We start from the raw sequence: 26,398 nt of genomic DNA, 5'->3' as shown, positions 1-26,398 counted from the left end.
ATTCAGGGACATTGTTCACATGTAAATTGGTCGGCATGATAAATCTGTCACTTGACTGTACAGTATCCAGTGCAAATAATATCTGATATGAGGGCAAAAAAACACTTAATTTCTATCTTTCTTAATTTCCCTTCTCAGAATTCCCATTATATAAATATCCCATTCAGATTTACTTGAATAAAGAACTGACTAATGTGAAACAAAGTTGGTTGAAAACAGCATAAATTCAGGCACACTAGAAAAGTGATGACAAGGCAGGGATCATTAAGGCCTTTATAATGTAGGCTAAATCATTAAAACAGCCAACATGTTTCAACCACTTTTGGTCTTCATCAAGACTCAAGAACAAAATGTTTTCTCAAAAGTTATTGTGGCTGTTGTGTTAAGCACTATAAGTTGTAAAGATAATGGAATGGCTCTTATTTCTAATCTCTTTGGAATGACTCGTGTGTGTGTGTGTGTGTGTGTGTGTGTGTGTGTGTGTGTGTGTGTGTGTGTGTGCGTGTGTGTGTGTGTGTGTGTGTGTGTGGAGCCTATGCAACATATCTGGACACATGACAATGACCCTTGACCCGATAACTCAAGCATATTATAGTAATAGTCATTAGTGTTTACCGTCTCTGTTAGATAGATAGATAAAAATGAATAATTGCCGTCCCAATCGTACCTCTTTACTGTCACAAGAAATGTAATGTATGTGCATGGCATAGGGCATTATGCAAGTGTGCTGCTGGGATGTGTATGCTGATGACATAAAACATTTGGTCACTCTAGCCATGAACACTGAAATAAATGTAGAAAGGGATTTGACCTGGTCTGTATACTATCCTGTGCTGTGCACCATCATATGTATGAGGTTCAACCCTTCTTGGACACCGGCCAGAAGAATCTCCAGTCAAGAGGACGTTCTGGGGAGGAACGTCTTAGGGAGCTGTGTGGCATGACTGTAATACTATCTCTGCATGTGTTAAATGAGTCTCCTTCACACCAGGGTCAGGGTATCTCACAACAGCACTTTCTGAATACATTTTTGCCCAGTGCATAGCAATGATCCAGCTAAGCTATTTCCTTTGACATGCAGGCATTTTGAAACACACCTGTACAAGGTGACTTGCCTTCCCATACTGATGTTTTTTTTTCTCTCTGATGTTCTCTAAGCTGATGCTTTGCACAAGGCCTTCATCACTCAAATAAGGAACCTAACTGAGCATTAGAATGAGAATGAATAATTCATGAGTAGAACACAGCCAGGGCAGCTAGCCTGGCATCCATCATGTATTGATCTTTATTATTATGCCGCCCATAGATCCTGTATGGGGGGAGTGTACGTTTTTGGGAAAAGCACAGTCAACAAAGGTAGTCTACACACACATATATATATATATATATATATTTGTTCTACAGTATATGTTGCATATATATATATATATATATATATATACAAATCACTTGCATTTGTTCAGTATTTGTTCTTGTTATGCCATGACATTGCATCTGCCAGAGGGCTGCATGTGTGCAATAAGGACTCCAAACAAATCATCAGCCACAAGTATATTTACAAACCATAACTGATTTGCAGGCAACAACAAAGTATAAGTATAAGTATAGTCTGTCTCTGTCTGTTTTGTGTCTCTCTCTCTCTTTGTGTGTGTGTTTGTGTGTGTGTGTGTGTGTGTGTGTGTGTGTGTGTGTGTGTGTGTGTGTGTGTGTGTGTGTCTGTCAGTGTCTTGTCTCTCTCTTTGTGTGTGAGTGTGTCTGTGTGTGTGTGTGTGTGTGTGTGTGTGTGTGTGTGTCTCTCTTTCTTTCTTTGTGTGCGTGCGTGCGTGTGTGTCTGTGTGTGTGTGTGTGTGTGTGTGTGTGTGTGTGTGTGTGTATCTCTTTCTCTCTTTGTGTGTGTGTGTGTGTGTGTGTGTCTCTGTGTGTGTGTGTGTGTGTGTGTGTGTGTGTGTGTGTGTGTGTGTGTGTATCTCTTTCTCTCTGTGTGTGTGTGTGTGTGTGTGTGTGTGTGTGTATCTCTTTCTCTCTTTGTGTGCGTGCGTGCGTGCATGTGTGTGTTGAGGAGCACCTGCTGCTGATGTGTAGCGTCAGGTGCCATCTGATCTGGTGGACTGCAGCTCCGTCGTTTCCTCTCCTTCTCCGGGCACATTGTGCATCTTCCAGCTTAATATAGGACAGCGGGGAACCACAGCAAGGTTAATTAATGCATTATGAGGGACGGCAGAAGTTATCCATAAGCAGGCTCGTAATTGCGGGAGCATGTCTGGACGCAAAAATGTGAGCCACAGAAAGCATAAATTCATGACTAATAGGATTTGGAGTATTCATCAAATGCTTGTGCAAGGACGGCGTACTCCCAGCTTCATCTTCAATGACAACTCTCTAACAGTGGAGGTCCTTGAAGCTTCATTATACGTTCTTTGTACAGAATAGGACAATCTATGTCATCACGTTACTTTAGTACAGCGGCCGGTTTAAATTGTCTACCTACAAACCAGTTTTACATTCCATTATGAAAAAAATCAAACCGTTTTTGAATAGAGAGCATGAATGTAAAATAGAGATGTAGCCTACAATCTTGTTGAATGCCATATGCAATCAAAGACAACTATTGCATGAAATAGCCTACTCTTTGTGCCTGCTTTTCTCTGTAAGTATATACATTCCAATATACTTGCATACCCTGGTGCCCACTTGAATGGAAACTTTTTCAATATCAATTGCACTCTCTGAATTATTCCATACCCCACCCTCTCTTTCTGTGTGTGTGTGTGTGTGTGTGTGTGTGTGCGTGTGTGCGTGTGTGTGTGTGTGTGTGTGTGTTACAAAAGTGTTGTATCACAGTCTCTTTTTCTACGAGCTGCGTCATTGCGCTCCCTCCAGTCGCTGGCGAGATACATAAGCGTTGTTTAAAAGCGCGTGGCTATAGGTGAGGCGGTAAATCCAAGGCGCGCTCATGGCTCACGCATTTGAGCTTGCTGAAAATAAACAACTGTTGGTGGATTTCCCAAGCGACCGACCAGATTGTCTTGCAAACTATGTTCTGCGCCTTTATATACGTCGGAGTTGCTTATACTGTGCGCTTTATGAAGTGATATTGTCATCAGAAAATATAGTAATACGCTTCTTCATCTCTGTTTATTTTTGTATTTGATGAGAGACATTTTCTACTTGGTCTATGCAGCACCGGTGAGCTCAAACTTGAGAACTTTGTGGTAGGCCTACAGTAGGTTATTTTGTATCATTTACATTAGCCTATAGCAAGTGGTAAAAGTGAAACGTGGACGTGGTGTTGATATCTGTGCTCAGAACCGAAGCAACAGCTGTTCCACTGTTGTTTATACACTTTCTGTGTATGTATGAATTTGAGAATAGAAATATTTCATTATTAAATGGGATGAGAGAAAACGACCTATGGATCCATACGCGTGCGTTTTTTGTAGCTCGACGGCTTTCGCGTAAAGACTACTGGCACTCGCGTTCTATCAGTATCATCGCCTTTTTGTAGAACGACGGACTGGTGTTAAATAACTTAATGTATCCAGATAAAGTTATGTCTTCAGCAATCACAGTGGGAGATTAAATGTTTCTTTTTCTGAGTTCAATAATATTGTTGGTAAACAAGACTGTATAAATGCCACCGCTCTTGCCGCTATGAATGGAATACACTCATCATCTTCAAAACAAATAAACTATAATGCAACATGAAACAATAGGCAACTATGTTTTTCGAAGTGGCCAACTTAAATTACAGCTCTAACGGAACCGGTGAAGACTCTCTTAATTATTTGGATCAGGACTGGAATGACACTCCGGGCACACTGTCACGAACTGGACTAAATGTTGTCGCTGTGTGTTTGGGATCTATTATGGTGTTTGGCTGCCTCAACAACCTAGTGGTACTAGTCCTCTTCTGCAAGTTCAAGACGCTTCGTACACCAGTGAATATGCTACTCCTGAACATCAGCGTGAGCGACATGCTTGTGTGCATGTTTGGGACGACACTCAGCTTCGCGTCTAGCATCAAAGGACGGTGGCTGGCAGGCAGACATGGATGCATGTGGTACGGCTTCATTAACTCCTGTTTCGGTGAGTCGATCGATAATGATAGAAAGTGAAAGCATGCGTTAAAGAGTTTATTTGATCGTATCCCATTTTATAAATGTTTTATAGCTTCGTTACTGATCTTCGTAAATGTACAGGCCGACGCAAGAGAAATAATTTAAAAAAAATGCATTGATAAAGGCAACAAACACATTTTTCTTTAGTGGTGTTGAAATCTCTGGCAGATCTGTGAAGAAGAATTAGTGACTCATGATAAAGAACGTAAGAGGACGAGTGCTGACGTAGTACATGTTTTCAGGTGGACAGGTGTTTTCAGGTGGACTCTTATTAGCTGGCAACAATGTGCAGCACAGGAGTAGGCTAAGTAAATGTGGTCCAATTTACCACAGGTCACACTATGGACCAGTGCATTAGGGATGCATCAGGCATCAGCCAGCAGGCCTGTGGACTCCACTGCCTATAAATATTAAAATACTGTTGAATACTCAAACTTATAGCCTATGTGTTTCATAATACATCCACTAGTCAGTATTGATGTGGAGGTCTTTGGAAAGCCAGTTAATTTGGTCCAGCAGTTAATTTAGCTGACCGAAGGAGTGGAAAAAGTGCAGTCAATGATCCATCTATGACAGACAGACTTTTTTATTTAGGCTGGGCATCTGAGATTTATGTCTAGTGTGGTAGGAGGTTAAGGATTTAAAAGAGCTCCTAATTGAAAACTCTCTTTTTCTATGTCTCTCAACTGATTTGGAGTTGGACTATGCTGCGGTATTCTTAATTCATACTTCTGGGTCACTGTTCCCATGTAAATGCGTCAGCCAAATGTAATGTAATGTAATATTTGGTCTGTCAGAAAGGGTTCCATAAAAGGGTCTTGACGGCAGAGATGTATAAGTGGAGTATTTGGATGTATCTCTAATGAACCTTTTTACATTTCAATGAGCCCCTTACTCCACTTGCAATCACGAGGCAATTCTGAATCTCAGATTGGAGTTGGATGTACAGTAATGTCAGCCCCAGATGATGGGGTGGTGTTAGCCTGATATTTATCTTTGCATATGAAAATGTGCAACTGCATGACCACGCTCTCTACTGCCAGTGCTACCATTAGAATTTAATTTGCCCACACACATGGAGCATGTGGAGAAGTATCAGAAAAAAAATAATAATTTGCACTGTGGAATTTTTATCACTTGGATGCAGTGAATGTCTTTAAATCTACTCTATATATTCCATAACTCTGAATGTGAGGACAACAATGAGCTGAACAGCACTGTTAGTGTGTACCGATGCTTTTTCAAATTAGGTAACACACATATCAGACTATAAACACTAAATATTCATTAGAAATGTTAAATACAGGTGTGTGAAACACAAGGTCTTCCGAATAGATTGTTTTTCACATTTGCACTATTTCCCCTGTCTTGCAGTCTTTTGGGGTGAGATAGTTTACACGGATGCATACTGCTTATGGTATGCAGTGTACCTTGTTGTAGTAGTGTGTGTAGCCTGCGCATATTTTGACGAGGGTCTTAGAAATGCACAGCTGAAATAGGCTTGAAGACACGTTGCTGTTTGTGGATGATAAGTGCTATCTTGGTGTAGCTTTAGGTTTATCTGTGTTATGACAGGGCAACTGAAATTGTCTTAGGTCTCATTGCGTTAGGCTGTTTTGCTACTTGAATTTCACTTTCTTAAAAATAGAATGTCATTTGTACAGAAGTAATAAAAAATGCTACCCTTCCTTTTGCTACATTCACCCCTCTGCAAGAGGATAGAATTACTTTCAAACAGTCCGAACAGTCACACGATCCAGTGAATCGATCCACCATACTCCCACATACACACATCTGCTTTATTCTGAGTGTTAACAAATGAATGGAAATAGGAAACACAGACATATTGTTCCCCTGATTTTACTCAAATTTTCTTCAGTAATGTTACCAAGTGTGCAGTGTGTTATCATGTCACAGATGAGTTGGTTCGTAATGGAAGTTGGTTTGTCTTTGCCAATTAATCCATATGGAACAGTGATGTGTGTTGTGCTGGTAACTAGAAATGCTTTGAGCCTCAAATATGTCTGTGTTGACAAGATCCCTGACACACACACACACATACCATTTTGAGTGCATGTCAGTGTGGGTAAGATCACTGACACACGCACACATGCACACACACACACACATGCATATATTCTGACTACTAAATATATTAATTATAACACTGAGCAAACACTATGTGGACACCTTGTGTAAATTATTAATATTCTGATTATTTATCATCATTGATTTGAATTATTGATGGTTTTACCCTCTGACCATATAGCAGAGCATGTTATGAACAGCACAGGGCTGCTGCAGTGCAGTGGGTGGGGATGTCAAGAGTGACGTCTGTGATCTGTTCTGACATGCTCATACAGTATATATGAGAATAGTGATGGGGACGAGACCGCCTATGCCGAGTCCGAGTCAAGACCGAATCTTTGAAGGGTCGAGACCGAGTCTGTTGGTTTTCAAATACAGTCGAAGTCCGAAGTCAAGACCGAAGTCTTTGAGGAAGCAAGTCCGAGTCGAGACCGAAGTCCTTTAGGAGTCGGAGACCGAAGTCGAGACCAAGACCATAAAAAAATTCAGTTTTAATATTCATAATTTAATATCACCCCAGTTAATAATCAACAGTTAGGCCTACAGACTAAGCTAGATTGGGAATTGTTTAGAGGAGCAGTCTTAACGTCTTAATATGGACTATGCTGACCTACAGACACTCACCGGCAGCAGAGCCATAGAAATAAATAAATGGCTCTGACGGCAGTATCTTTGCATTGCACCATGGGATGTCATTTTTAAATAATGCCGGTCAACATTGCATTTTATTATTATTGTTGTTATGTGTTGTCTGTTTTTTTATATGAACATAAAAAATGCGTTGGTCTCGAGGACTCGGTCTGAAATTACGAGTCCTTCTCCTCCCACTGTGGTCCGAGACCGAGTCAAGACCGAGTCTTTGAAGGAACGAGTCCGAGACGAGACCGAGAAAGCAGAAATTGGTCTCGAGACCGGACTCGAGTACTACATCACTATATGAGAATATGAGTTATATAATGTATATTAGTAATAAGAATATGAGTATATGATGCATATATAAGAATATTAGTTTATCATCCTATTAGTTTATAATTCCTCTGCATAATCAATGAGTAATATGATGCAAATGAGAATATGAGTTTATCATCATAATTCCTCCCAATAATAAGATTTTGAACTTGATTCTGATGGGACGTCCATCTTTGGTCGACCTGAAAACTGTCACAAACATTGGCAGTCCTCCAGCAGTTACGGCGACTTTTCCTCAAACTGTTTGTTGTTGGGTCTTGTCACACCTCATATGAAGTCTTCATTATGAACATGTGTTGATGGCCTGGTGTCTACATTATCAACTAGATCATGAGTCAATGGCCTTGCGGGACGTTTTCCTTCCACTGACTCATAGCCAAACACAGCTGAGAGTAGGACTGTTAAATTGAGTGCAGACTCATTTTAAAGCTCTGTCGATCCTAAGCCCTTCCTTATGAGTTATCTTTATCCTCTCCTGCTGCCACCAGTCTTTCACACTCCTGAAGCAGAATCCAGTGGGGTGAAATGTTTGTCAGTTTGGATATGATGCTGTGGAAAAGCACCTCCAACCACAAGTCCTGCCTCTCACGGCAGCAAAGAGATTTCAAATCCTAATTCACTGTCCTCTCAGTTGAACAGACAGATCTGTTGTGTTGACAATTTCTTTCATGATCAGTTTCTGGTTGTATTTTTCATTGTTTTCATTGTTACTTCTGTAACATCATCTGTGTTTTGTGATCTGCCCATTTGGGATATTATGCAGTTCTGTAATGAACATTTTCTAGCTATGTGGGACTAAATAGTGAATCACTGACCTGATCATTTTTTTGTTTTGAATCTTGTTGTGGTTTGGTCACATCTGTGTGAGAAGTGGGTTCCTGAATAAGTGGCAATTATGACAATGTATTTAACAGAATACCCCATTTTTTAATTAAAAATACAGTAAGTATAATGACTTGATACTGTAACTCTAAGCTGGTATGTAGTAGGCTAAGTATGTAGTAGGCTAAGTAATATTGACAGTGTGGTCATGTACAGGCACATATACTGTATCTGGCCTTCTGGCTGCATTTATATTGTATTGGGTGTGCTGATATAAATCTGACAGAAAAACTATACTATAAAAAAGCTCAAATCTAAGCTGTACTGAATGTACTTTTTACCAGTCCGTATCAGACAGAAAAGCTATAGCCTACTATAAAAGACCCAAACGCTAAGCTATATTGAATGTGCTTTTTACCAGTCCGTATCAGACAGAAAAGCTATACTATAAAAAAAACAAAAGCTAAGCTATATTGAATGTGCTTTTTACTAGTCCGTATCAGACAGTATATTTCCAGGATGCGTTTGGTATGCGGCAGGCAGACGATGAGCGCCAGGGAAGCAGGGGAAAGGGCTCCATGTGGAGCTCCATGTGTGCAGTTGGCCAGCTTTGTGGAGAGAGAGGATGATTACCCCGTAGGGTCTCACTCCCTCACATAATCAAAACAAGGAGTGAGTATGTTTCATGTTGGCTTATTACTCATCTCTGAGGGTTTCTGTGCTTCAGGCTGTAGTTGAGCGCATGGCATAAGCACAGAACACAGAACTCAGGTGTGATACTGGGGTATGAAGAGACTGTCCACTTCCCTCCCCACTGTAAGGATGGTGGGTCCACTTCCCTCCCCACTGTAAGGATGGTGGAAGGATGAAGAGATGGTCCTGTACAAAAGGTAGCTTACATGTGACTTAATTTCAACAAATCTGACTCTAACGCATTTTGCATGTTTATGTGTGAAAGAGGGATGAGATGATACAAAGTTTTAAAGATGTTGAACCCCATACCCCCCCCCCCAAATATAAAATACACATGTGTTGAAACTTAATAATTTCTCATCAAATCTTCCCAAGACCATGTAGGAAAATCTGTTTTTTTATCACTTGATATTTGAGTCTGTCACCCATAAAGTTTTTTGACCATGTAATCAGGAACTTGCATTTCTACTTGTATTTTTAGGAATAGCGAAAACATGTGAGACATGTGGGGACGTGACATGTAGGAGCTGTGATGTGTAGGGGATATGATGTAGGCTATGTGATGTGTAGGAGACGTGTAGGCGATGCAGGCGCGCGGGAACCTATTTTTGACCAGGGGTGCTGAATAACAAAAATAATGGATGTCCGACGATTCCCCCCCACTCCTGGACATGTTTAGGATTTTGACTGATAAATACGTCATTTTAGTGCGGTGTGCAGGTGATGGCGAAAAGTTTTAGAAAAGTCCAGGCCAGCCACAAATTTCAATGTTCATGACAGCACTGAGTCCACTGCCCACCCTAACCCCACAGAAAGAAAGACTTGACATCGTTAGCCTATTTCAGTATAGCTAAGGAAAATTACTTTTCTGATCGTCAAAACCACACCAGAGATGTTAGGCTTTAAATAATAAGGCTAATAATCAGGCTGCAATGATCTCGCAAATAATTTCTGAATAGCCTAAAGTGTGTCGTCTCCACAGCAAGTGTGTCCTAGTATCTTAGCGACTAGGATAGTGAAATGATTTCACTAGCTATGCATTTATTATTTTTGCAAAACTGTAAAACACAATTAAAGTTTCTTTCAGCTTATCCATGTTTTTTTTAACATGTAAATCGCATAGAATATGTAGGCCTATATCAACCGTAGGCCTACACACTTGATCGCTATCACATAGATGAAACCATGCTACGGTTCTTACAGTAACTGACTCACGTTCACGTTGATCTCTATAACTGTTAATTTTTAGTAACCTATATTCGAACCTATCCATAACCCTTTTTTGCTATTTGACTCATCATTTCACATACAAAAATATAAATAATGTCAGACAGCGAATTAGTAATTATTTAAAATATAATATTTTTTAAAAATCTATCTCCTGCCAACAGGGGGTGCTGCAGCACCCTCAGCACCCCCCTTCCCGCGCCCTTGAGGCGATGTGATGTGTAAGGGATGTGATGTGTAGGGGATGTAAAGTGTAGGGGATGTGATGTGTAAGGGATGTGATGTGTCGGGGATGTAAAGTGTAGAGGATGTGATGTGTAGGAGAGATGTGATGTGTAGGTGATGTGATGTGTAGGAGATGTGATGTAGGAGATGTGATGTGTAGGAGACGTGGTGTGTAGGGAATGTGATGTGTAGGGGATGTGATGTGTAGGGGAGATGTGATGTGTAGGGGATGTAATGTGTGGGAGATGTGATGTGTAGGAGACGTGTAGGCGATGTGATGTGTAAGGGATTTGATGTGTCGGGGACGTAAAGTGTAGGGGATGTGATGTGTAGGAGACGTGTAAGGGATGTGATGTGTCGGGGATGTAAAGTGTATGGGATGTGATGTGTAGGAGACGTGTAAGGGATGTGATGTGTAGGAGAGATGTGATGTGTAGGTGATGTGATGTGTGGGGGATGTGATGAGTAAGGGATGTGATGTGTATGAGAGATGTGATGTGTATGAGAGATGTGATGTGGGGGGATGTGATGTGTAGGGGTTGTGGAATGTGATATGTAGGTGATGTGATGTGTAGGGGATGTGATGTGTGGGGGATGTGATGTAGGAGACATGATGTGTAGGGGATGTGATATGTAGGAGAGATGTGATTTGTAGGAAAGATGTGATGTGTAGGAGACGTGGTGTGTAGGGGATGTGATGTAGGAGATATGTGTGAGGGATGTGATGTAGGAGATGTGATGTGTAAGAGCTGTGATGTGTAAGGGATGTGATGTGTAGGAGAGATGTGATGTGTAGGGGATGTGATGTAGGAGATGTGATGTGTGAGGGATGTGATGTAGGAGATGTGATGTGTGGGGGATGTGTAAGGGATGTAATGTGTAGGGGAGATGTGATGTGTAGGGGATGTGATGTAAGAGATGTGATGTGTAGGAGACGTGGTGTGTAGGGAATGTGATGTGTAGGGGATGCGATGTGTAGGGAATATGATGTATTTTCCAATATGTTTAGCAGCTTCTGCAACATCCCTCTGAATTACCAAGTCCAACAAACCAACGCTATATGTACTGAAGCTATCATGTGCAGTATGGTAGCATTGCTGGTCCTTCGAAATAATTTTTAAACAGCCTCCGCCTGAAAACACTGCTGTCTCATCAGTAGGTTGTTCAGGGAATGTGATGTGTTGTCCAGCACGTTTGGCAGCTTTGGTAGCATGCTTCTCTCTCGCTTGCCTTGGGGAAATGATGGATCAAAGGGACTCAACAGACTACCTTAAATGGACTGCCAGAAGTCCTGCTGCCTACCCCCATCCACCAGTGACACAACTGTTTTCAAAATAATGAACTTTGATACCTTTACCTACATGTTTTAGTGTCATACCAGCACACACTCTCTCTTTTTCACACATATATACACTTCCTCTTTCATTCCCTAAGAACCACTGCACAAATAAATATATAAACATATAACATGCAGTATAAACTACTACTAAAGTACTACAGTGCTAATACTAATAAGTTATACTAGCCCACACAAGTAATTACATAAACATGCTATGTGTGAAAATGAATAGTATACAAATAAAATGTAAAATGAAACAAACAAGGAATTTGACTCCGGCTTTGCTCTCAAAGTACAACACTGACTTGTCATGTAAGAATAAAGAATAGAAAACCATCAAAGAATACAAAGCAGAACAGTAAGACTGGAATGAAGAGCAGTCTAATATGGCTATGCATAAATATAATTACAGTATGTGCATTTGCAATAAATAGAACACTATGGGTGGGATAGGGTAGTGCAATTGTCTGGGCAGGTCAAATGTTTATTTATTCATTTATTGCCAAGCAAACCCAATACTGGTAGGAAGGGCCATAGCCAATTTAAATTCGCCTTTTCACATTAAAATGCAAAACCAAGTTGTCTAAGGAAAAATGGACCAACATTGTTTTCAAACTGCTCCATTGCAGGAGTTTTAAAATGCTGGAGTAGTTGTAACAAAAGTTGTAACAAAACGGAATAATGTAGATGCCCTATGGTCAGGGGTCCCCAACCTTTTATGTACCATGGACCGGTTTGATTCCCATTTTTTTTTTCACGGACCGGTGTGGGGGGGGGGGGGGGGGTTGGGTTCGGGGGTTCCATGTTTCGTGTTGTGCAATTACTTGAAAAGAACTAGCTCCAGTTATGTATGAACAGTGAAGGAAACAAACTCTTAAAAATGTGAAAAACGTGAACTTGAAGAAGTGAAAATTGAACAACATGAACTATGAAAATTGAACAACTTGAAGCTACATCTATCATATGTGAACATGCTTAACACAAAATGGTAACAAAACATGGGAACTGAACGTGCATTACGAATAATCAGTGGGAGCCCTGTGCTTATTTCCCTGCAACAAGAAAGTTCCATCTGGGGGTGATGGAAGACAGTGACACCCTCAGTGTGTTTGAAATGTCCAGTCGATTGCGCAATTTGGTCTTAGTTGCAGTCATTGCCGAAAACCTGGCCTTGCATAGATACGTGGTGGGAAATGGTAGCAACGTTTTCAGCGCTTTTACGGGTATCTCGGGATATTCTGCTTTGGTTTTCATCCAAAAACCCACCAGAGAGGTTTCCTCATAGCCTACACACTCTTAAGACCACCGTCATTTGCAATTTCGATCAACTGCTCTTCCTCCTGCGCTGACAAGTTAGGACTATTCAAGATATTGACAAATGGGTTGCGGACCCACTCATTGGTTTGCCGTGGATCTTTGGAGGATGGGAAATAACGCTCGAACTCATTTGAAAGCGCAACAAGGTGATCGCGCACCAGCTGCGAGACAAAGGGCCCTGCCTCAGTCTCTCCCAAAACCCCCACTACTGTTTGGAACATATCAAATACACCCCGATCCACTCGTCGTACCCACAAATCAAGCTTGGCTTTAAATGCAGCGACTTTATCTGCCAGTTTAAAGACAGTCGTCATTCTCCCCTGCAGTGACAGGTTGAGGTCATTAAGCAACCCGAATATGTCACATAGGTAAGCGAGTTTTGACACCCAGCCCTCATCACTAAAATATGCAGCTACGGTGACTTTTTTTCTGTAAGAAATCTCTGCAGCGGCTCTCGCAACTCAAACACTCTGGCCAGTGACCTGCAACCAACCAACTTGGATAGCGTACCACGGTGACCCATTCACCCTCTTTAACAACTGTGCCTCAATATCCTCTGACATATCATCAATTCGCCTATGGACAGTGCTTGCAGAAAGCGGTACCTGAGCTATTTTTTTAGCTGCAGCCTCCCCAAGGAGTTCATTGCACATGCCTTTACCAGCAGGCAGAATTAACTCTTCCCCAATAGTAAAGGGCTTCTTAGATTTAGCAATCCGACTAGCCACTATGAGGCTTTTAGCGCAGCCACGTTCACCGATGTGGTTGCTTTACGTACTAGTTTTTTGTCCTTCTTGCTCGCGTTTCTTACGCTCAAAGAACTCAAGGGCTTTGTCTTTAAGTGTAGGAGGCTTGGACTCTAGATGTCGAATTAGCTTTGATGGTTTCATTGCTTCGTTTGACAACTTATCGCCAAATACCACACATAAAGGACTTGGTGCATGCGAGTCACCGGTCTCGGCGAAACCATATTTTAAATATGACGTCATATTTCGTATTGAATGACCCCTTCTTTTTCTTTGAGGTATCTGGCTCACCATCGTCAGTGGGTATTATTGTGAATGTGACATTATTGCGAATTAAATTGAGTTTATTTAGTTTGCATACATTTTTTTTAAACTCTTGTCGTAGGCTACGGCCCGGTCAGGAATGTCCGGGCCGCGGCCCGGTTGTTGGGGACCGCTGCCCTATGTGACAATCTAGAATATTTAAAGGAAAACTGAGAAAGGATCCCAGCTTAGTTGTAATGTAGTTATTAGAGACGTAGGGGAGTGTTGGGATGTGCTTTGAGAGAAGAGCAGTGAGGTCCTGACAGTTTTTATCAAGATAGAGTCATAGCTTCATGGTTTATGTCTGACTAGCTGTTAAGAATGCTAATGCTCCTTTAAACAACCTTTCAATTACACAGTTTTCTTTCTACTGACTGGAAACTTGCCATTTTCACTCCTATCTTTAAATCTGGAGACCACCATGGCCAACGCCAGTAAGCATATTACCAGTACTTTGAAAGGTTGCTGAGAAAGTTGTCACTGAACAACTGATAACCTATCTTAACAGCAGCAACCCTGGTTTGCCTCGCATGCAGGTATATATACAGGTAGGTATATCTGAATGTAGGTGTAACTCTAACCTTGTGATGTCCACCCCACCACTGTTGGGGGGGGCAAGCAGGCTTATTGTGGGGTTCATTTCTGCCAGGGCTGATATCACAGGCTGATCAATGGGGGGGCTCTGCTTACAGCTCCGGACCGTCACAGTAACTGCTACGCTAACTCAAATAGCATCCGCGGCATCAGGGAGTCGAGTTTCACTTCTGCTTCCTCTTCCCATCGATTTGTGGCAGCGCAGTATCATCTGCAACCACACACACATGGCACGGCGCCTGACAGAGCACTGACGCAGAGACCACACACACATGGCACGGTGCCTGACAGGGCACTGACGCAGAGACCACACACACTTGGCACGGAGCCTGACAGAGCACTGAGGCATCAAAATGATCAGAACAAACCTGAAGGAGCTGACAGCGGAACGTGTCGTTTGCTCAAAATAAACTATCCATAATTACACCAGTGTGCAGTGATGATCTTTATTTGTTTAGTCTGATATTCCTGCATTCCGGTGTTTAAAGGATGTGTTCTGATGTGATGTCTTATCTTCAGAGAGACTCAAACACACACACACCACACCCTCAGTATCCCTTCATCAAGTTCGGATCAGTGTTTCTGGCTTTTTATGTTTCACTCTCAGCACAAAGCTGTGTGTGCTGAGTAAAAAAATATGTTAAAACTGTTTCTTAAAAAGACCCTTAGACAATTCCACGCTTTTTGATCTTGAGTGCTTCCTTTAGGCTCTCAGATGCTAAGAGATGATGGGACACTCTTTTGTTGTGAAGAGGCTTATCTTTTGTCTACTTTTTAAATTCAAATTCTGAAAGTGTCACTCCCTTGTGGGTTCTATAAAGTTTTGGCATTGCTGAAAGCCACTAAACTATTGAGTTGGAGTGATTCCATTGAAAAAACTGACCCAGATGAGATGGGAACCTTATCCTTTCACATGAAAGACCAGTCAAGTAAAGTGTAACCCATTGTGTTAACTTGTCCATCACATGATTTGTTTACTGTGAATGAATTAGCCTTTTTTCAAAGCAAGATGAATTTTATAATGTACAATTCATAAACATTAGTGATTCAAAGTAGTTTAGGAGACAAGAGACATAGAGTAAACTGCTTAAAACAGTTACATTTTCAGACTTTGAAGCTTAGCTGCTTTTGATTTTTTTTGTGGTCCATGCTCATTTGCAGACTTGTCAGTTAAATAAGTAATAAAAGTCACTGGCAGGATTTAAACAGAATATCCTCATTGAACTAGTAACTTCACTGGCATTGATGACTTTTTGTATCATTGATAATGTTGAACCAAGACAGTTTTGATTTCCTGACAAAGTCTGTACCTTGTTAACCTTGGCTTGGAGTCAGCTGACATCTGGACAAAGTCTATTCGAGAGTGTTCTCATTCTGTTGTCGTGATAGACTGTGGGAGTGTGATTTGCAAAACGTTGATGAGTGGTCAGATTTAATAACAACTGTACTCAGAAACATCTGAACCATTGGTCATATTGGCTTACTTTAAAATCATATTTATTTTGTACAAAAGTGAGTGCAGGTGCAAGAGAGGTAAAAAATTAAAAATACAGTACAGGGTCAATTCCACAGTTGAGTCCACACTTGAATTGGCACAATGCTGGATCAATTGAATTTGAATGAAATATAGATACATTACACTACAGCAACAGAGGCTTACAGGAAGGTTACAGCAATCTTGCACAGTCTAAAGAGCTCAACCAAACCAGTTCAACTGGGGCATTTGGTGTGCTAAAATGCATAGCTATATGTACTGTAGTCTGTCATGACAGAATACTCAACCCATGGATGAAGATTATACCAGTTTGGCCTGAAGCTCCGTCTTCTGTCCCCCAAAGTGGTTGGGAATATATTCAAGTTGGGCTGTACTCTTGGAGTTGCTGACATCTATAGAAAGATGTACAGTAAGCTAAACATAGGGCACAACTACAACATGTATTTAGTTGCATATGTATATCTGCATGTATTTCAACATGTAGGACAAATATTTACTTAAAGAAAAAACGTTAGACCCCTATCAACACAAAAATTAATTTACAGCAGAAAACACCATTTTAAGGACACACAGTAGGCCTACAAAGAAATTGTAATTGCACTGCTTTGCAAATAGGAACCTTCTTCACAAACCTGATAGTCCAGTACTTGATCCACATGGATCCATTTGCTGGCTGTTCCTCTCTCTGGCCCTGTATGTTTCCTCTCCATCTTCTTCATGCTCCTCACCCTCTGGAATTTCCCTCTCTGTGTCAGAGCCCTGACCTGCATCACATGGCCTCTCTCCATCCTCCACCGACTCCTCTGGCTCTCCCTCTTTCTGCTCCTTCATTTGTTTCTCACTGCTGTTTCTCTCACCTTTGCCATCCCTCATGCAGATAGCCTGTTGTTGTGAGTTGGTTGATCACTACTTTACTCAAATGTATGTTATCGCGATGCAACTGCCAAGACGGATGAAGTTACGTGGTTAACGTCACAACATTGTGTAGAGCAAGGATACTGACATGGATATGCTTCAATGAGTTTGCTATATGATTACGCTTCTAAACATGTTTCGAGACCAGACATTTACAAACTTGATTTCATTATGAGTGTGAGGAACAACAGTAACACAGTTATGTGCAAAAACAACAAATTACTTACGAGTTGAATTCGTGTTGCTTACCTTCGACTCTTGCAACAGGAGAAATCGTAGCTTCTCTCTCCAAGAGTAGTTTCTGAGCTCTCATTCACCGAGCAGCACTGCAAGTGCGCCGCTCTAATTTATCCGCGTAGAATTATTTGGTCAGCATGGGGGGGCACAGGGGTGGCCAGGGAAATGTCTACAGAGGCACGGGCCTCCCTAGGCCCCCGTGTAGAACCGCCACTGGACAGGACCCATTGTGTAAGTCTGACGTACTGCAACAGGCTATCTCTGATGTGAATGCCAGAGACAAAGTGACACTTTGGTGAGTTGGCCCTCACACTCTCCCCAAGTCCCCCATGCCCACAGGATGTGGCTTTAAAGGAACATGCCATGCCATCTTATTTGTCATCTACCCCAAGGATATCCTTCTTTTGTCTGTGCATACAATAGCTCTATCTAACACCATTAACCTAGTTTAGCATAATTCACTTGAAGTGGGTTACACCAGCCTATAGCTGAAAGGGAGCTACAGGATAACTGTGGTAACCCACTCCCCATCATACCAGCAATCTTATATGTGGCCATATTTAATTCCAGACATGTCCAGCATTTGTAAAATAAAATCATAATTTAAAAAAATTATTTATGCTCGTCTCTCATCTTTCATTACCCTCTATGGTGTCCTTATAATAGTAATATCAGTATATAATTCATTTTATTTACATTACGTTTATTAAGTGGTTTGTTTACATCAATTTTGCTTTTTCCCAACAGGCATTGTGTCGCTCATCTCACTGGCCATCCTCTCTTATGACCGCTACAGCACACTGACCGTCTATAACAAGCGGGCCCCAGACTACCGCAAGCCTATTCTGGCAGTGGGGGGCTCCTGGCTCTACTCCCTGCTCTGGACAGTGCCCCCCCTGCTGGGCTGGAGTAGTTATGGCCTGGAAGGTGCTGGGACCAGCTGCTCTGTGACGTGGAGGGCAAACACAGTGGGCTCCCACTCCTATATCATCTGCTTGTTCATCTTCTGCCTGGGCGTCCCTGTGCTCGTCATGGTGTACTGTTATGGGAGGTTGGTCTATGCTGTTAAACAGGTGGGTTTCCCCGGTCAGCAGTTTGCCAGTCCAATGGGTGGTTTTCCAACTGAAACCTGTTTTGTCTATAATAGACCTCTGAAGTCGCCTATAAAAAGGATACGATCTTTGCCCATATAAGGAGATCCGCGTACCATCTTTGCCCATATAAGGGCCTTTATGGGCAAAGATGTCAGCTTTAGGTCCTTTTTGCAGGCGAACTTCAGAGATCTATGTAGTTAAAGCAAGGATGGGAGACACGGGCATACCGTACAGTTTATCACAGTGTATGTCAAACAACGCACAAATATCACACAAAATATTTTCTTAATAGCTGCTTTTAAAACTGATCTAGGATATGAGATGCTTGATAAGATAATTATAATAATAGTTCTGTATGGTTTATACAACAATAATCATGTAATCATATCTATTCATCACAAATAGTTTATAATAGACTTTATAATATATTATAAGATAAAACACTATAAGATATTACGTTGTTACTTACTTGTTTCACTCTTGCTTTAATGAATGCTTTATGAACATTTCAGTGCAATTATCAAGAGGCAACATAATGTTTATTATGCATTCTGATACTTCAAGCTCTAAGGGCTTTAACACTGCAAGGCTTTATGAGAGCAGTCCTGAGGTAGCTAGATCATTAAGTGTTACCGACATGTTTTTAATTAGCTGAGCATATAGCTATACTGTATATAGCATATAGCGTATAGCTGAGAGAAATGATTCAGGCACATCTCCAGGCTCCTATGTAATGCCTAGAGACACACGCACACACACACACATGCACACGGACACAGACACACATCACTCAGATTGTGAAAGATAATATAGACAAAGCAAGGAGTCAACACTGCACAGTTACATCAGGTAACATATTCATGGATAACATGCTAAACAGTTAAAATATACTGCATGTTGACCCTAATCTATAAGCAGCCACAAAGCCAAACAGTTTTTACTGGACATGTATTGTTCTACTGTTTTAGTCGTTGTCCTACTTCATAATATTTGTATGGTGTATATTTCTATGTTTGTTGCATACATTTTCCATGGAATGACAACAGACAAATCACCATTTCTAAAATGTTCTGAGAACTGAACTCATCAAGTCAACAAGATAGCTGATGATTAGGGAGTTAGGACAAGCAAGTTTCTTTCTATTGCATAATAGGGAAAAAAGCAATATCTTCTGAGCACGTTGAAGGATCGATCTTCATCAAACCTGGCATGCTTGATCACTGTGAAGGCCAGATGGACTGATTTGATAAGAAGACAAAAATGGGTGTTCCATAACAGTGTATTTATATTAGTATTGTGTGAAATGAATGTCCCACACTGGGAAGCATTATAGTTTGATACTGCAGCTGAAGTTAAGCGTTCTACATACTGATAATTAAGACCCATGAAGCATTGTACACAATTGTCTTCTCTTGTCCACTCTAAGTTCTAACCTCACGATAATGAGAGGTTATGTGGTACTGGCATACTATTTCACTATGTGCATTGCTGAGGGTTTTATAAGATAAAATGCTAATTTCTTAGCCTGGGATTCTAGACTTGTGCACCTTGCAGCATGACACTTTTATGCATAATTAACAGTGAAAGTGTGTGTGTGTGTGCGTGTGTAGTGTGATGCAGTGTGTGTACTCCATTCAGGGCAAATCCGGATGAGTAACTAATGAAGCCCAGAGAGGGAATACTTGAGTCCCTCTCTGCCTTTTGTCTGTCAATTACACAGTGTTACCATGCAGCCTTCCACTTCCCCCACTCCTGACGGAGTTATCTTAAGTCCAGCACTGGACTGCTCTGCTAGTGGCCCAGCATGACTGATGTAGCCCGCAGGTTATGAACATATTTTGCGGCACTATACATAAATTAACATTTAGTTGCCAGTTCCTTAAAAAAGGCCGTCTCCCTCACATAACGAGTCCCTCATCTCACATAACACCTGAAGTCCTGTATAGCCCTCCATTTCTCTTCTCCCTCTTGCTGTCTACTAAAATAACTGAATAATCCGTTTTCACTAATGTGACATGTTAAATTAAGCACTGGTGCAAACACGTTAGCCCACAGCAACATCAGCATAAGTCTCTTATTAACCGTAACCATGGTAATCCATCCACTTCATGCCTCATCACAGGTGGGCCGGATCCGAAAGACAGCTGCGCGACGGAGAGAGTATCATATCCTGTTTATGGTGATCACCACGGTCGTATGCTACCTGGTCTGCTGGATGCCCTACGGCGTTGTGGCAATGATGGCCACGTTCGGCCCACCGGGACTCATCACACCCATTGCCAGTGTGGTGCCCTCGCTCCTGGCGAAGACCAGCACGGTCGTCAACCCCTTAATATACATCCTCATGAATAAGCAGGTAATCTCGCAGTACCATCCACAGCCTTCTTCTTCCTGGAACTGGTTAATTATTTCGAGGAAACATGTAACATTTATAATTACATAGCAATGTTGATTGTATTTATATTATGTGACCTTCTAGCCTGACGAGCCAGACCCACATCAAGATGTAGGGTCTGGGGACTATATATATTAAACTAATGGCCTGGTGCACAAACTCGTATTTCATGTTCCATAGAAATACTCAATAATCATAAATCAATGATGATATATAAATTATCATCACATCAAAAATGCCTTATTGTGTCCTCAAGGCTAAACATTCAGAGTAGTTGAGAAGGTACAGTATGTGAATCACAACACTGAAATGCATGCAGAACATGTACTAGATTAACAACGGGCAGAATATACTGATCAAGTTGCCTGACTTTACACAACAACGTGAAATAACGCAGAGAGGCTGAACTGGACTTCAGCAACCAGATGTTTTAAGATTTGCTTGTAGGCTACTTAAATAAGCAGTTCTGGCCCATTACAAGCCATTTTAGATTTTTTTTTTAATACAAGTGTACTGTGTTTTAAATCACCAATCCACACTAAAATCATTTTTTTAAAAATCATTTAAAAAAAAAAACAACAGAATTTGTGTCACTCCAAGCTATTCTTTTCATTAAAATACATATTTCATTGATCTATATTTATATTATCTTTCACAATCTGAGTGATTCTCTCTCTCTTACTTTAAAGTGATTCTCAGAACAGCAATCAGTCAGTAGTACAAGTTAAAATAAGTGCATTTCAAACTTAATCTTTAACGTATCAGCACACATTGTCATATTAGTAATAACCCCAGTGGGAGACTGAATATCTGGAGCTGTATTACTATTACTGTACCTCCTAAATTGTCAATCACTTGCAGAGAGAGAGAGACAGAGAGAGAGAGAGAGAGAGAGAGAGAGAGAGAGAGAATCACTCAGATTGTAAAAGATAATATAAATATAGACAAAGGAGTCAACACTGCATCAGGTACATATTCAAGGATGATATGCTAAACAGTCAAAATATACTGCATGTTGTTGGCAAATCCTGCCTTACTCTCTTTACTGTTTGGTAACCGTGATAAAACACGAAGTAGTAAGATAAGACAGGATTCCTGAAATTAGTTAGGATTTGCTTCTGTAATACAAAACTAAGAAAATCATATCTTACAGCCCTACTCTTCATAAATGTCTTCTGAATGTCAGACTTAAACTAGGATGTTTCTGCAAGGCGCCCCAGGCTTGTAAGGGCAGGCAGAGCATTTACATATGGCTCGTCTTTGCACATCTGTAGAACCTCAGATCCTGGTTCTGTAGAACCGCAGCTCAACTCAAAGTCTTAAAGGTAAATGTAACCAATATCACTTCAGTTGAATGTACAAGTAAACTCACAGGGTCTACTGTAACAAAGTAGCAAATGGTTACAAAGGAAACTTAACCAATTCACAGAGGCAAACTTGACAAGTTAAAGATAACAGATACACCAAATAAAACAATACAAACCCAGAGATAGAGAAAGGGGGAGAGAGAAGAGAGAGAGAGAGAGAGAGAGAGAGAGAGAGAGAGAGAGAGAGAAAGACAAAGGGAGACAGAGAGAGAGGAAGAGAGAGGGGGGGGGGAAAGAGAGAGACCCAGAGAAGAGGTCCAAGGTGGAAAAGAAGAGAAGATGGGAAAAGAAGCCCCAAGATGGGAAAGAAGACAGAAAAAGACCAGAAGACAGAAGAGCCCTGGAGGACCAGAGCCTCCACTTTTATCATTCACTTGGGCCACCCCTGACTCATCAGAGCCTTTGTTGTCTGAGGTGGATGGGTGTGGCCCAGGTGGATATCATAACTTTATGCTACAGTTTAATTCTTAATCTACAACTATGCACAGATACATTCAATTGTACCAAAACCATAATCAGACTGTTGCCCACATTATAAGTATTCAAGACCAAACATGAATGTATTATTCACAACACATATTTACAGAGCAATACTGTATGATAATGAGGTTGGCCTATTTCACCACAAGGCATCAAGTAGGCCCAGGACTGAGTTATCTCTCAGTAGAGGGGCCAGAACAAGGAGCAAATGGTCACTTTATGCATGAGCGGGTGTTGGGGATCTTTGGCCATGGCCAGCTAAGACAATACAGATCAAACACAGGCATCCACACATGTAAATTGACTGCAAAAGGCATTCTTTAGAAATGCATAAGGTTTGGGCAAAAGACGGGCCTTACAGTCTGCACTGGATTTTCCTAAGCCCCTGGAGAGTGAGCTGACCTTTGACCTTGATCATTCTCTCCGAGGTGCGGCTCATACGTCGGACGAGCACCTTCTCGTAGATCAGCGGGTGGTATGCGCCCAGGGTACAGGCGTTGTCCTGGTAATCCTCATAGTAGTGGCACTGATCTGTCTGCCGCTGCGACGGGATGTACTCGTACACATTGACCGTCTCACATAAGCCCATCATCACCATGATGCCTAGAGACACACGCACGCACACACACACACACATGCACACAGACACAGACACAGACACACATCACTCAGATTGTGAAAGATAATATAGACAAAGCAAGGAGTCAACACTGCACAGTTCCATCAGGCAACATATTCATGGATAACATGCTAAACAGTTAAAATATACTGCATGTTGACCCTAATCTATAAGCAGCCACAAAGCCAAACAATTTTTACTGGACATGTATTGTTCTACTGTTTTAGTCGTTGTCCTACTTCACAATATTTGTATGGTGTACATTTCTATGTTTGTTGCATACATTTTCCATGGAATGACAACAGACAAATCTCCATTTCCCAAATGTTCTGAGAACTGAACTCATTAAATCAACAAGATAGCTAATGATTAGGGAGTTAGGACAAGCAAGTTTCTTTATATTGCATGATAGGGAAAAAAGCAATATCTTCTGAGCACGTTGAAGGATGGGTGTTCCATAACAGTGTATTTATATTAGTAGTGTGTGAAATGAATGTCCCACACTGGGAAGCATTATAGTTTGATACTGCAGCTGAAGTTAAGCGTTCTACATATTCGCCGCACCCGACCGGTAGCGCGACAATGTGACGTCAAAATTGCGTCATTTCCTCTGTCGCACAAGAAATTTCAGCCTCGCGCAGGCAGGTCGTGCACCGGAGATTTTTTTTCAGATGCGTGCGACAAGCAGGATGAGCTTGAAGCCAAGATCAGGGAGCATGCGTGCCTCTATAGAGACATCAACCACATTAAGGCATTTCATATAGCCTAGCCAATGGCAAATCTGCGTCTGCGCCTTCAGTTTGTAATGTTTTGCCTGGTGCGTGAACTCCAACAATTGAGTATAACAATAGAAAGAAAACAGGCGCACTCAAGGGCTTGATGCTCATACAAACATGTATTGAGAGCCGAGGTTATTACAATAAGTCTACGGACCAAAAACTGGGAAACAAACATTTCGGGCTTAGCCCATAATGGAGACATTGATAATGGACTAAGCCCGAAATGTTTGTTTCCCAGTTTTTGGTCTGTAGACTTATTGTAATAACCTAAACCTAAATAAACATGTTTGAATAGTCAGTTTGAAGAGAGAGGGAGAGTAACCTGGCTAGGTTACCAGCGAGAGTTCGTGATTTTTAAATAGTCTGCTGGATAAGTTAATGAAGCTACCAGAGAGAGGGAATTAAGATGAAAGACCTAGGACCCAGGGACATGCCAATAATCCAGCAAAAGGTAACAGATATTTATTTTGAACCAAAGGATATCGAAGACCTGAAAAAAATCTCTTTCACCTCAGGAAATTACACAAACTAATTTCTCAGCACCAGCCAGCTAGCTTACTTGCTGAAATTTCCCTCGGGATGAATAAAGTATCTATCTGTCTATCTATCTATCTATCTATCTATCTATCTATCTATCTATCTAGCTGCACACACCTTGGAAACTACAGTAGATGGTAATGATGGTAGTTGTGAATAGCAGCAACCGAAGTATCATCACAGAGGGTAGTGTTTACTGCCATTGAGGCCAATGCCAATTCAGGAGAATATTGCAACTAGTGTCGCGACCACCATGCACGAGTATAAATGGTTAACGGCGCTCCTGTGACGTCACATTGTTGCGCTACCGGTCGGGAGTGGCGAGTATGTGGGACGCTTTAGACTTGAAGAAGAATCTGTCTGCTCACCGGTTCCATTTTTTAACAGCCATTTTATTGTTAAGTTGATTACATTTCTATATTAACATGTTTTATTAAATAAAAGATACTATTAAAGAAAATACTATACTATTAAAGAAAATAACTGTGTGTGCTGTAAAATGGTTAGAAGAAATGAAATCTGAATCGGCTAAAATCGGTATCGGCAGGTCAAAATCGGCCCAAAAAAATTGCAATCGCTGCATCTCTACAAATGCTACAATAAAACTCCATCCTATTCCCAGGTTTTCATTGCTACCTGCTCCTCACAGCACACACACACACACACACACACATACACAAATGAGTGGTCAAATTCTAGCTACTGAGGTAGCCACTGGAAGATTACACACAGCTCATAACACTTGCAAAAGACTTCTTGTTTTGATTACAGCGGTGCTAGGTCACATCAAATCCGTGTTTAAGTCAATAAAACACTGCTGAAAAACATTATTGAACAGTTTTTGTGAGTGCTACTTTGTTAATATTTGGGAAACTGCGAGTAGGCTAAGGGTAACGTTTACTGCCCACCGGGAATCCTCCCAAAGTTCCCGATTAGCCACTCCGGGCCTGCATTCAAAACTTTAAAGAAATGATTGAATTTCACTGAATCAAAAGCTTTACTTTGTTAGATAGAAGTATCTAATAACCTGTTAAAATGTACCAGAATTAAGCAAATTGCGTTTAGTTTATACATTCTTTTTTTACCTAATCGCATTAGCATTAGCATAAAGCATTAGCACGTTTCTTTATATTGCACATTAAAACAAACAAACAACCAAGCTGTGGATACTCAGAGGTCACTCCCAGCTCTCCCTGTGCTTTCTTCCCTCCAGTTCTACAGGTGTTTCCTGATCCTCTTCCACTGTAAGCACCAGGCCCTGGAGAACGGCCAGTCCTCCATGCCCTCTAAGACCACGGTGATCCAGCTCAACCGGCGTGCCTACAGCAAGACTCTGGTCAACGCCAACGCCACAGGTGCCCCGTCCACGGCCAACCATCATGAGTGCAGCTCCCCGGAGTCGGACAAGACCAACCCCGCTGAGGAAACCACCCAGCCCCCCTCCCCATAACCGCCGCCCAACTGGCTGGGTGTGTGTATGTGTATGTATGTGTTTGTGCATGACGGTGAGAATGTGTGTATATGAGTGTGAGTACATATATGTGTGTGTGTGTGTGTGTGTGTGTCTGTGTGTGTGTGCTTCTTGTAGGTTCCTAACCCCCTTGTGGAAAAGTGAAGTCGCAATGTTTCATCAAACATGTCTCAGACCAAATCTCTCAACCTCCTGAGTGTAAGTACAGACTGTAGTCTTGAGTTACTGAACAGTGCATCTGGTGATAAACCTGCAGTGATTCATGTCTTATTATGATCTGTGGATTCTCTTTTATTATCTTTCATTTCTATACATTGGCCTCAGCGTTCCATGTAGGGCTGGGCGATAAGCCTGAAAACTGTATCACAATATAAGTATTTCATATCAGTCGATATAGATAATTATTGATTTTGTTTTTTTTTTTAAATCTATTTCAGATAAGGTTTAATTTAAACAGTTTTATTTTAAACTTAACCTTCCTCTGATTTGAATCACCTCAGTTATCAAATCAAAGCAAACAGGGAAAAGAAATAGCAACACAATCATGAAAAACACTCAAATAAATAAA

The 26,398-nt window shown here is 41.3% G+C and overlaps 2 protein-coding genes across 2 annotated transcripts in view; one reads left to right on the top strand and one right to left on the bottom strand.

Annotated features, from left to right (window-relative positions):
• Positions 1–2,939: 2,939 nt before the first annotated feature.
• tmtops2a (teleost multiple tissue opsin 2a) lies at positions 2,940–26,216 on the top strand. Its single transcript, XM_048234917.1, has 4 exons — positions 2,940–4,086; positions 17,836–18,161; positions 20,305–20,538; positions 25,573–26,216. The coding sequence occupies exons 1-4, from the start codon at positions 3,720–3,722 to the stop codon at positions 25,807–25,809; spliced, it is 1,164 nt and encodes a 387-aa protein (XP_048090874.1). The 5' UTR covers positions 2,940–3,719; the 3' UTR covers positions 25,810–26,216.
• The window catches only part of st6gal2b (ST6 beta-galactosamide alpha-2,6-sialyltranferase 2b), a 34,185-nt gene continuing 29,993 nt past the window's right edge, over positions 22,207–26,398 (bottom strand). The window contains exon 6 of the mRNA XM_048234916.1: positions 22,207–23,027. Within this exon, the coding sequence (XP_048090873.1) occupies positions 22,780–23,027 (248 nt within the window). The 3' untranslated portion in view covers positions 22,207–22,779. The remainder of the gene's footprint in view (positions 23,028–26,398) is intronic.

Source organism: Alosa alosa, chromosome 23 (genome assembly GCF_017589495.1).
Source record: "Alosa alosa isolate M-15738 ecotype Scorff River chromosome 23, AALO_Geno_1.1, whole genome shotgun sequence".
NCBI classification, from domain to species: Eukaryota; Metazoa; Chordata; class Actinopteri; order Clupeiformes; family Clupeidae; genus Alosa; species Alosa alosa.
The sequence above is the reverse complement of the archived record's forward strand: the minus strand, read 5'-3'. Positions and strand labels throughout refer to the sequence as shown.

What these genes read in the sequence shown, in the direction of transcription:
- tmtops2a (XM_048234917.1), top strand. Translation starts at nt 3,720, where the DNA reads ATGTTTTTCGAAGTGGCCAACTTAAATTACAGCTCTAACGGAACCGGT. An exon ending in CTTCATTAACTCCTGTTTCG is followed by an intron (nt 4,087 to 17,835) that starts GTGAGTCGATCG and finishes TTTTCCCAACAG; the next exon opens with GCATTGTGTCGCTCATCTCA. An exon ending in ACATCCTCATGAATAAGCAG is followed by an intron (nt 20,539 to 25,572) that starts GTAATCTCGCAG and finishes TCTTCCCTCCAG; the next exon opens with TTCTACAGGTGTTTCCTGAT.